A 12,550-nucleotide genomic window follows, 5' to 3' on the forward strand; every position below is an offset into this window, starting at 1 on the left:
ACGAGATCTAAAAGTCGTTGAAGCAGTATCGGCTGGAGCATCACCCCAAGCAGAACAAGCTTGCAATCCACCACCACCAGATCAGAGGGTTGGAGAAACCGGGTTAAGCCACAGAACAACACAGAAGAAGATGTCGTGGTCGCCACACCAAACGCCAGCCAAAAGTACTCCTTGAAAGACACACCAACTGCCAAGATCTGAAGGGAACCAACCGATCTGAGGACACAAACTCTCACAGGCCCTTCGCCGGCGCCGGATCAGACGTCGTCGAGGTAGGGAAAGACCGGAGAGACTTTATTCCAACACGCCATCGTCGCCACCACCTCGTCGATGCCACCGGAGAAACAAAAACCTAAGAAAAATAAAACAAAACGGACGGGTCCCCACTCCTCTTGCCGCCGACGAGGCCGCCGGACGGGAAAGAGGAGGGGGACCGAGGCGGCGGCAGTAGTTGTGGCGGCGGCGGCGGCTTAGGGTTAGGAGGCGGCCAGTTGTATTTGCCTTTATTCTGGTTTCACAATCCCCACTAATTGAGGACCAAGAGGTGCGCGTGGTGGTTACCATATCCCCACTAATTGTGGATGAAGAGATGCGCGAGGTGGTCTGCCCCGGCAGAACATTTAATCTGGGCTGTTAACTTGTGTGGCAGACTATTGATATAATATGGACTCTCGGATGCGATTTAGTTAGATTGATCCAACGTTCCTGATAATCCCGTGTACAGTTGTTGGTGTAGATGTAGGGAAGTTTATGTTTGTTCTTTTAATAGTAGTATAGATGTAGAAGTTGGGACAGGAACGTGCGCCCAGAATGAAAAAGAGAAGCTACGATCTCGCTCAGTTTCTTACATGGCAACCCAGCGATCATCAAGAATTCAAGATCCATGCACACGAGCGTTCGGTGGAAGTTTGTTCCAGGGAACGATCAGCCAGTTAACATTTCCCTTTTTTATGATTCGAACATATACGAGCAGATAATAAAGTGAACAAGTGTAGGTTAAAAACAAAGATATTACCTGTATGGCCCTGAAATGCATGACAAGTCCAGTTACAGGTTGATATAAAAATAAGAGCTACCAGGCATAAAGCCTTTGTGTTGTTCATCATAATCGCCATGGTCAGAAGCACTACCTGGCTCTTTTTTTTTCTTTTCTTCTGGAGGTGCTCTTGTAGGTAATGTGGGACGGTCGATATTGCCCGTTGATATCTTTATCTTTACTAGCACAAATGCCCGTGCGTTGCAACGGGAGAAAATAAATATATATAATACATACCTAACTCAGTAAGCATGTCATCTTCAGCAGTGTCCGGTAACTGTGTTATACTATCCAAATCCTTCCCATACGTCCAGAAGAACAATCCAGCCACTGTCCACAAAGAAGAGGAGGAAAAAAAGCCAACCAAACCCCACTTTGTCCTCGTATAACCATACAGTTGCAAATCACCATTTCAGTAAATATAGGCATCTTCTATTCGTTCCCTTCCTTTGGGCTGGGTTAATTCATTTTCACTTCCTTTCCTTCGATACTTTTTGTTGATCCTCCAAACAGCTTACATATATGATGAACTGGTAATCTAAAAAAAAATGATGAACCGGTAGGATTGTATCTAAAATAGGAGGTGAGACAGGACATGAGGTTGTGAGTTCTTATCCTGAAGCTTATTGTCTTTGCTCCATTCAGATTCCACTATTTTAGGATCTTTGGTAGCAAAAAAGTTTATGATACCATTGAGAATCGTCTATTCATAAGAAAATGTGCAAGTCAAAATTCAGTCGCTCTTTAAATTTATCTGGTCGATACAAAAATTTCTAATGTGTGCAAAAGAATCATACAGATTCAAATCTTCCTAAAAGACGGTGAGGTGCAAAGTGGGTAGAGAATTGTTTTCTAACAAACTGCATAGTCGTGTGTGTAGTGTACATCTCTGTACAGAAGAAGGTTCATAGTTACAAGTCCATAATTCATTTTCGCCTTCCTTTTATGTGAGACCATTTCAGGTCCAAACTTGGTTCCATGATTATGGAAAATGGTTTTGACATGTACCTAGTCGCGCTCAAGAAAAGGCATAGTGCGTCGTTTCAGAGTTTTGTTGAATATATGGCCTGCTCGATACGCTTCCAAGAAAAATTCTGCAAATCACAATTGGAACATGTTGGATATATTATGCCACGGAGGGCAGCAGATTTTTGATTTCTCCGAGCACGGTCCATCCTTAGTCCAACATTACAATACCTAGTTTACTCTAGCTGTTCCTAAAGATACCATGACTAATAATCATAACTTGTTTCATCTACAAACCTTTCTCAGTATAGGTACAACACAACTCTATGTTCTGTCCAGGTTTCTGCTCCTTTCCTATGAACTACAGCATAATATTTAATTTATTTCCAAGATCACAGTAACATGAATATCAGCAGATGGCATAAGTTATCCCGCAAAAAAAAGCAGATGGCATAAGTTGGAATTGTTGCCATCAGAGTGCAAGTGTGCCAGCTCGGTACCGTCAAATAATCAACCAGCGCCATTAACGATCACACATAAATCCAAAGGATGAGCACCCGATTTTTTTGTGCTAGCACGCATAGCATCCAGCAGCTTCCAGTCGGTGTACAGCAACAACAATTGATTAAAAAAGCAATAGCAAGCAACAAATCCCCACTGAACGCCCAGTGACTTCCCCTTCTACTCTTCGCCATTCATCTCGTCCTCACCACCCAGCGCCGTTCCGCCTCGATCTTCCTCCTCCTCTACCTCACCATCAAGCGCTCCTCCTCCTCCTCCTCTGCATCCACCTCACCACCCAGCCACTTCCCGGCTGCCAAAGGTGGCGCAAGAAATTCTGGCAGCATCGGTGTGTGTGTTTGCTGTTGCGGCTGGGGCGGCGGCGGCCTGCTCATCGGCTCACGGGGCCGGAGCGGAGTACCGGTGCAGTGGTGGTGGAGCCCCTCCCGGTGGGTGACTGGGAGCGACGGCGGGCTGCAGGGCTGGCATGCAGTGGCGGCTCGGTTGCTCGCCAGATCTAGCAGCCGGCCAGCACGCTCGGGGCTGGTTGGACCTATGGCGGAGGCGAGGGAGGAGGTCTGGTGGTGCTGCTCGTCTGCCGGTGGCGGAAGGATTCTGGGCGGCTTGGGTGAAATCACCAAGTTTTCTCTTCCGTGAGCTCTTCTCTGTACCATCGTTGGCCATCTCTGTATGAATCAATATGGCAAAATTAGCTCGACCTATCTACTAGGCTGGGCACACCATGGCTGCACCAAATTTTTTCTTTATCTCCAGATCGGCTCTTCTCCTTCTTTAGGATTATTATAGCTCAAATGGCATCTCCAATTTTTTCCGTGTATCTTCGGATCGGCTAATTTTTTCTATGTATCTTCAGATCAGCCCTCTCTCCTTCTTTAGGATTATTAGGACTTAGGGTAAGGCGTAGGCGCTGGGACATTGGCGAGCGGCGGCATGGTAAGGGTGCGGCGCCCTAGAGGTGGAAGATGGGATTGGATTGTGGGTCGTGCGGCTAGGTAAGCTCGTTTTTTATGTTCTGTCGCTCGTACGATTTGGTCATCTGGGCTGTGCGGGTTGGTTCTCATCCTCGCTTCTCTCTCTGTTTTTTCACGGAGCCGCCATCCTCCCAGCAAGGCTAGGACCGGCGGAGGCCGAGCGGCGGACTGATTTGGTTTGTGGTGGTCGTCGGCTTGCCGGAGAGGGGCGAGGTGGTGACCGTCGACTTGCCGGAGAGGGAGGGGGAGGAGGAGGAGCCGCGGCACGGTCCGTCGGGTGATGGGGCGCGATTGTGGCGGTTGAGAGGACAGGATAAAGAAGGGACGTGCGGCTGGTGTTTTCGCTAGCGAATCGTTATTTTACTTAGGTGCGGATTGCGGGTTGATTTTATGTAAACCGAGGGGCTTTTTTGAAAAACTGCCACGACGACGGACGACCGAAACCCTATTCTTTTTATTATTATATATATAAAATAAAGGTAAAGATCTTTACCTATATAATAATAAAGTAAATTTGGTTTCTTTCGTCCGTCATGGCATTTTTTAGAAAAGTTCCTCTATTTCAGAGAATTCAACCCGCAGTCCTATTTTAAGTTAAAAACGAATCGTTTTTTATATTTTATACAAAAGTGCCTGTGTTTTGTTGAAATCAACCCGCAGTCCGGATTTAAGTCAAACCTGAACCGTTATTTTATATTTTTCGAAACCCCCAGATGTTTTAGGTAATTCATCCGCGGATCATATTTAAGTCAAACAATGTTTTTCTAAATCATCCATATTTCTTAAACCATAACTCCGATTTGAACATGTTATATATGAAATTTGATTAGAAAAATATATAGAATATGAATATGAGATTATTTTCGCCTGTTAAGTATTTTTAAATATTATTTTAGAATAGATTTAAGTCAAACAAATGATTTTCTAAATTATTCGTATCTTTTAAACCGTAACTTTGAATTTAACAGATTATATATGAATTTTTTTTAGAAAAATATGTGAAATCTAAATATGATGTTAGTTTTACCTGTTAAATATTTTTTAAATATCGTTTTGGGAGCAAACTTATAATTTAGATCGTAAGATCCGTTTTCTTTTTGTATTGGCGGCGACCCGAATTGCAAATAAACAACCCACTATCACAATATAGGGAAAAGAAAACATCAATAACTACACATGCGTACCTCTGAAAAATGTCGCAGGGGAAAACAACAGATTTCTCATCGCGAGAGTGAGAGAAAGCGCGCGAGAGAGAGAGAGAGGGAGGGAGGGAGAGGGAGGAGAGGGAGATGCCTTAGGATTAAACATATTCAAACACGTATTTTTCTGTTTTGTGTGAACACCGAGGCCATCACCGGCGAGGGTGAGAAGGAGGATAAGTGGCAACACAAATATGATGCCTCGCAAAAATAAAGGAGATGGACCTATTATGATCTTGAGTGATGGATGTTGGGTTAAGAGTGTGTGTTATGTTTTCTCTCCCGTTGCAACGTACGGACTCTTTTGCTAGTAGTGCTTATATAGACGCTTAAACAAATCGTATAGTATCAGTATTTTCCTAGTTGGTTTCTCCTACATTGATGGTCTCTTTTAATTCATCAACGATATGATTCGCTGGGGAGATTTTTGCTAGGCGTGCGGGCCTTGGAGGGTTAACCACTAAAAGATTTTCCTATTTGGTTCTCCTGCACGTATTGATGTTCTTTATTCATTTCCATGTATACAATATGATTTGTTGGGGTATTTTTGTTAGGCGTGTGGACACTGGAGGATTAGTTATCTCTAAGGGCGTCTCCAACGCCGACCCGCAAACCTCCCGCATGCGTTTGGATCACGTTGTCCGCACTGCGTAAGCCATCCAACACAGTCATGTATCGGTTCGCAGCACAGTTCGGATATAGTTTCTGCCGCAAACTGGAGACAAATGTGTGTGTGTGTGTGGGGTGGGGGGTGGGGAGGGATTTGCAGGAGTCTGGACCGCTCTCAAGCCCTGTTCTAACCGCCCTGGCCCATCCAAACCCGCTGGCCGGCGCCAGCTCCCCGTATTCATGCCGCTATAGAGCGCGCCGCTCCACATTCAAGATGACTCAGGGCGGACGCGATCTCTCACTGCCTCCGCCATTGAAACGGTGCGCCTGTCGAGGGCGCCGCCTGCTGCACACTAGGATGAACACGCCTCCTCGCCACATTGAAACGCCACCGTTAAACCCGCGTGGAAGCCAAGAAACCTACTTTGGCCACACGCCCGTTCGCGACCGAGACGTCATTAAACGCAACATTCGACAAGCTTCTCCCGTCCGCCTTCTATTTAAGCGAGGCCAGATGCTAGGCAAGAATTGCACCACTCCGCCGCTTTAACTATGTCACATCTAGATGTGTCCTAAACAGACCCCTTAACAAATTACAACAAAATCCTAACCGAATCGATACTATCCTTTTCATCCTAATAGAATTAGAGCTTTCCTTTTCAATTCTACATCTAGTTGATTTGGTAGGATAATTTGCACTTATATCTACTTTTCAAGTTTCGGTGGTGCCAGGTAGAATAATTTGCAACTAATATCTGGTCTAAGGGCATCTTCAACAGCAATCCGCAAATTTTCCCTTGCATCCGTTCGCGAATAGGGGACCAGTTCATGGACACGAATTCGTGCAAAACGGTGAATTTTTCATATAAACCAGACGAGATTGATGCAAACACACCGAATTTTCATTACATTTCAAACATTGAGAACAAATAAAAGAAACCCTACTCTAAATCTATCCTACGGCGTTGGCCGACCAGAGTCCATCTTCCTTTTTATTCCGCCCCGGGGACCACCTCCTCCATCTGCCATCTCCATGAATGGTGGCGGTAAGACCTGTGAAGTGAATGTGCGGTCTCCGACGAGGAAGAGTAGAACACGGGAGACAGACCAACCCACATGGAACACAAGGCCCCGCCGCCTCCCGTGCCCTATTCATTCTCGGGGGAGTCTGCGACCTGTTCGTCGCCCGTGGACGTGAGATCCACGATGCAAATGGTGGCGCCGTCGTCGTCGAACCGGCCCGCCTGATAGTTCAGTTGTGGCGCATAGGAGGCACAACTGGCATTGTTCTTGTCCACGGTCGCATGCAGTCGCGCCTCCGTGGCGGCCACTTCCTGTCGAGCGGCATCTTAGAGCGCGACGGCCTCGTAGATCGCATGCTGCTCCGCGATGAAGTTGGGGTTCGCCGCAGCCATGGCCGCCATGGCCTCTTCCCCCGCGCGCTTTGCCGCCGATCTGGCCCTCCGCCAGACGGTGCTGCTCTAGGAATGTCAACAAAGGCGCCAACACAGGCAGCTCCTCCGCCATGGCGGCGTTGTAGTGCGCCTGCGCTTGCTCCATGGGGAAGTAGGCATGCACAGGCGCAGGTTCCGGTGCGGTGTCCTCGGAGCCCGTCTCCATCAACGGGTTGTCCTCGTCGTGGGAGACCTTGGGTGAGACGGTCGGCATGTCGGCCACGATCCGCCTGGCACAGCGGCTCTACCAGGTGGCCGCAAGGGCGGCCAGCTCACGCTTCGTCTCCATTGATAGGCTCTCCCATAGGGTGTTGCCGCCGGCAGTCATGGCGGATCTGGTGAAAGCGAGGAGGATGTGGAGCGGCTTGTGTTGTGGCGTGGAGTAAGCCGGGTGTGGCTGCCTTTAAATAGCGGATCCGGTGAGGCCAGGCGTCTGGTTGCGTTAATGCGCGGCGCCAGAGTGGGTTTCTCGATCGGCGGGCCTGTTTAATGGTAGCATACGGACGTACAGGGTATTAAATGGGCATGGTACATATCCGCCCCGTCCCGTCCAGTAATGCATCTCCGGCATTGAACATGCGCGACACCGGGGACGCGTCGTGGGTGGCGCACTCGGCCGGGGCGCTGCTTCAATGCCAGCGCTAGTGAGAGGTCGCGTCCGCTCTCTATCCAACTTCAATGGGGAGCGGCTAGCTCTACAGCGGCATGAATGCGGGCAGCTGGCACCAGGCGGGAATGCGCACGAGCGAGGGAGAATGGTTTTGGGCAGGACAGGGTGGTCAGAAGGAGGCGTGGGTACTGTTCAAACGCCTGCAAAGCCCCCACATTTGTCCTAAACTTGAAATCAATACTTAACAGGAAGGAAAAAAAATCATGTTTAGAATAATGACTTTCAGAAGCGAATGCTAAAAGGAGAGAAAGATGGACATATGCATACCAGGTGGTGGTGATATAACATTTAGTGTGAGTGTCATCAAGGATCCACAGTAGCAAGAAATTCTTCCCTACTCTTACAGATTAGAAGAGGAACAAATTAGATATAACACAGAAAAAACCAGTTTGTGGTATTTTATCTAGTTACCATCAAACTAGGGTTATATTCTTCTACTTCAGGTGAATTAATGCTGTATTTTAAATCCTAATATGCATGTTCTACAAATAACTGTCGCACAATTCATCACTTCCCATTTTCCTTATGTTAGGATGCCACACCACAATTGAGGAAGGGATCATCTGTTATAATAATTTCTTCAGTTGCTGGCTATAATCCCAATACAGCTTTAACGATATATACAGATTACAGGGCAGTATTTGCGGAAAATTTACTTGACATGCAGGAACCGGCTCTACTATCTACTACCTCCGTCCTGATTTATTGGTCCTTATTGTAATTTGTGCTAATATTTAACCATAAATTTAACTAACAAAATGTTTATGTATGTCACAAAAAATTATATCATTGAAAACTATGTTCAAACACGAATCCAATGATATATTTTTTGTTGACATGCACTAACATTTTGGTAGTTAAATCATTGGTCAAAATTTAGCATAAATTACAAAGGGGACTAATAAATCAGGACGGAGGTAGTAACTTTTAAATGTAATAAATCTAGAAGGCAATGGAGCATTAGTGTATGTCCCTCTTTCTATACACAAGAAAGCTGGAACTTGGATTCTGGACATGAATCTTGTTAACCCGTTGAAGCAGAAAACTATAGGTGCAGAGTCCAATTAGTGTCATTCTTTTAGCATGCACAAGAAAGCTAGAATTTTGAGTCTGGATATGAATCCTTGAGACTAATGTCCACTGCTCTCTTTTGGAATAGTAGCCATGCGTGACATGTTGCTTCCAGCGAGTGTGGGGGTCTAAGGGTGTGAACTATTTGTTGTGCGAATTACTTGTTATATAAACTATCTGGATGGAGTTACAGGATATTAAGAAAATATACGAGAAAGAATAAAGAGCGCGGAATTTTCTTTATGGATTAATATCGGAAAATCCCCTCCAACCTTTTAGAACTACGCCACAACTTCTATGAGGCCATTATTTTAATTGAAACCTGCAGGTTATATGATGTGTGTACATGGTGGTGTTACTGAATGGAAGGAGGTAATTTCTTTTGTCTTTATATGGATTAATATTGTTCTTCACTCTTTCTGAACTAATGAATTTATTAATATTGTTCTTGCACAAATTACTTAATGATTATTTCATCTTTTGGTCACTTGAGTAAGATAGAACTTGTTGATGCTCTCTTAATATGGTTTCTCCTCTGCTGCCCAAAGGATATAGGAATCACCAGCAGCCCTTCTTGTGAGCACCATGTCTATGAACTCATCCCTTGCTAATAAGGCATTCTCCATTCTACTTTTGCAACTCTATATCAACATTTCTGAGCAAGAACTAAACCTGGACGTCATCGGCCGGAGGAGGGGAGGAGCGGGTGCCAGCCAGGTAGGAAATGGGTGGCAATGGCGGCCGCCGATCTCACGCGGCTCCTGCGCCCCGTCACCGTTTCCGCCCCGGCTAAGCAGGAGGTTCGAGGGTAGCGATAGTGTGAGGATCTCAGTACCAATTCACTATATTAACCATGGATTCGGTTACAACTCTCGAATTTCAGAGAGTAATTGAGAGGAAGGAGGAGAGCAGAGGAGAAGACGATGTACATGGACTACTCTAACCAAGCCTAGCCTCCGCCGAAGCAGCCGTTCCGTCCAAGCGAAATTGACCCATGCCATCTCCCTTGTATTTGTAGTGCATAAAGGCTTCTGAGCGGCCCAAGTCCAATAGCAGCACCCGTCAAAGTAGTGTAGGTTGCTGACAATCCGCCCACCACAAATTTCGGCTTGCCCCCAAGCCGAACCATTCCAAACCGCCGGGGTCCCAAAGGAAGGCACAAGTATAGAGCATGTAGTATGTTCCTCTTCCTCAATGTTCTTCCTTCAATGTTAATATGTTGCATGGACAGAGATTTAACCTGCACTTCTCCCGGGGTAATTGCACAGCCACCAGGATCCCATGGCATTCTTTTATATACCCATTTGTGACTTTCCATCCCTGCCAGGTTGTTATAACAGTGTCGTATGAAGAACCTCAATCAAAAGAAAGGCACTTGATAAACCTAACACGTACCAATGATCCGAGCTTCTAAAAGAATGCGCTGGATGCATCCACCGAACACAGAGAACAGGGCACCAGGCAATCAATTCAATAGCAGAGCACTCCATTATGGTTTGCAAATAAGATTTGTCGGCAACAAAGCATTTGCAGCAGTAGTAAGCTTGGTCACATACACCCAATTCTCTGCAAATCTTGAATACCCAAGAATGTCTCCAGGCTAACAGGTGAGTTACTGCAAACCCCAAATGCACAACACAACTACATTATGGAAGTCAGAGGCACAAGCTTGTGAGAATTTGTAGCTCACCAGTTCAAGAAAAGAGCACTGAACCATGATTTTCAGAGATTTGTCATTAGAGAACTCAACATGCTTTTCAAAAAATTTGCACCAAACCACAGCTGCTTAACACTCACATAAGAACCACACTGAGATGTTGTCGAGGACAGAAAAATCATAGCAGAGTGACCAAGCGATTTTCCCTTGAACTTGTTCTGAAACAGAGAATGAAACAGCTCCACAAGTGCAAGATAGAAGTTCATGCTGTAAAAATGCATCATTTAGTGACCAAGCAATCCTCCATTGCCGCAACTCAAAACCACATGAATTAGAGTATGCCTTGAAGGAGCTAATATTGGCTTGTAAGGGACCAATCAACCATGCAATCTCCCATTGAATCTGTGCAAACATATAACCATATATAATAAGGCTTTTCCAGTAGGGCAAAACTAGAAACCACCCTTCCGCGGTGGTTGTAACCATGGAATCTGACACTGCATAAGTTTTGTATCCACCATGCAACCAATATAACATAGCATTTAGCATAACTGGTCTCCTTTTCTTGGACATAAGTGGCTGCAACACTGTAATTCATAAATGTGTACTTGCTTACTGGAGCATACCTAGCAGCAGCAAAACAGGACATGGATTGAACAAAAATTCCCAATCTGAACACCAGCACAATCGTTACATTGCAAAACTTATCAGCAATCATTCTTCAACAATCAGGGAAGGCACATGGCAACCAAGCAATGATCCATGGAAATTTCTTGATCTGTCAAGGGCAATGGCTACAAGAAATGAATCACTTCGACCACTACAGTAGAACACCACTGCATAAAAATTGACAAGCTGAAAAGTTCTTCTAGAGAGAAACATTCCCAAGGAAACCATGGCTTCAGCCCGACTAGTGTCACCTTCCTAGAGCCTTATTCGAGACTGGGAAACTCTCCACTGACACAAAGACTGTTGAGCACAACGATTGCCAATAACAAACAAAGCATCCTCATCAATTGATGCATGAACATGGACCATATTACTGCTGTCTCTCTTCACAAACAGGAAACATCCCCTCATATCATGTTCTAGTAATTTTTACTATTGCTTTTCTGACCATACAATGGATCAAGTGGCAGCCGCATATACTTTTCAACATGGATCATATACTTTCCGCATTTACCATATGAATGCTAAGAAACAGAAGTTAAATACTCCCTCCATCCCAAAATAAGTGACTCAACTTTGTACTAGCTTTAGTACAAAGTTAGTACAAAGTTGAGTCACTTATTTTGGGACGGAGGGAGTATATAAAAGCATCCAACATAAAGATTCACACCACACACATACAGAGTACACAAACATAGTCATAAGCATCCAACAAAAAGATTCACACCAAATGAGTAGTCATTATGGTGTTGACAACCGAAACTACATGAAAATGCATCCAAGCAAACCACCATAGTCATAAGCATCCAACAAAAAGATTCACACCACACATATACAGAGTACACAAACATAGGACAATAGGGTTGAAAGAAAGGAGGCGCATGCCAAGGGAGCCGCCTCAAGTGGCCTTGCCATGCCTTAGTGCGTCGGTATCAAGTGCCTAATCCGGCTCCGGAGGTGGTGGATGAAGTGGAGGCGCCAAGCGGAGAGCCATCGCCCGAAGACCTGCAATGAAGATGTCAATGACGTCTCGGTCCCGCGGGCGGCGCCAGAGCTGCAAATAGCCACACATTTTGAAATATCATGATGGGATGAGAAATCTGCCAACAGTGCATCTATTTATTACAAATGATCACAACTAGTTACCTGCTCAAGTCAGTAGTAGTCCAAGCACTAAGACGGCCCCTGAGGCCAACCACCTGTGCCCTCCTGAGAAGCGCTGAACAGGGCTGCTGCTGGGCAGCTGGGGAAAGTCGTCTGGTGGCGGCATCGTGCACTCGCTGCCGTCGAAGTATATCTTTCTAGGCAGTGCCCACCCACCAGAAAAGCTGAAATCCTTGCCCTTCCTCAGCAGGACCTCTGTCTGCACAGTACCGTCCTGGGGCAACATCTGGTTGAAGCTTGGGAGCCCCCAGAAGAGGCCTGTGTCGTCTGCAAATTCGAGATGTTAGTCTTGCAAGAATTCAGAGTACTCGAAATGTTATGGTATGGTATGCAGGTTTGAAAATTGAGTGCACATCTTGGAAACCTAGCATCACATCTTGGAAACTTCTACTCAAGAAAGATCTGGAACTGTTGAAACACAGAACTAAGCAACATCTCCTTCAAGATTATCAGGACTGGACAGTGGCGGAGCTAGGCAGGAATCTCAGGAGGGGCCAAAAGCCAAAACATGAAAAACTAAGAGGGTAAGATTGATCTTTTCCTTATCTAATCCATGCACAGT

General features: G+C 45.7%; 1 protein-coding gene and 1 long non-coding RNA gene across 2 annotated transcripts in view; one reads left to right on the plus strand and one right to left on the minus strand.

Annotated features, from left to right (window-relative positions):
* Nucleotides 1–2,200: 2,200 nt before the first annotated feature.
* On the plus strand, nt 2,201–3,966 carry LOC123138435 (uncharacterized). Its single transcript, XR_006469157.1, has 2 exons — nt 2,201–3,516; nt 3,616–3,966. It is a non-coding gene; the product is annotated as an uncharacterized lncRNA (long non-coding RNA).
* A 7,515-nt stretch (nt 3,967–11,481) lies between these two features.
* The window catches only part of LOC123138437 (COBRA-like protein 7), a 6,546-nt gene continuing 5,477 nt past the window's right edge, over nt 11,482–12,550 (minus strand). The window contains exons 3-4 of the mRNA XM_044558414.1: nt 11,971–12,255; nt 11,482–11,878 (exon numbers count right to left, since the gene is read on the minus strand). Of these exons, the coding sequence (XP_044414349.1) occupies nt 11,975–12,255 (281 nt within the window). The 3' untranslated portion in view covers nt 11,482–11,878; nt 11,971–11,974. The remainder of the gene's footprint in view (nt 11,879–11,970; nt 12,256–12,550) is intronic.

Source organism: Triticum aestivum, chromosome 6B (assembly GCF_018294505.1).
Source record: "Triticum aestivum cultivar Chinese Spring chromosome 6B, IWGSC CS RefSeq v2.1, whole genome shotgun sequence".
NCBI lineage: Eukaryota > Viridiplantae > Streptophyta > Magnoliopsida > Poales > Poaceae > Triticum > Triticum aestivum.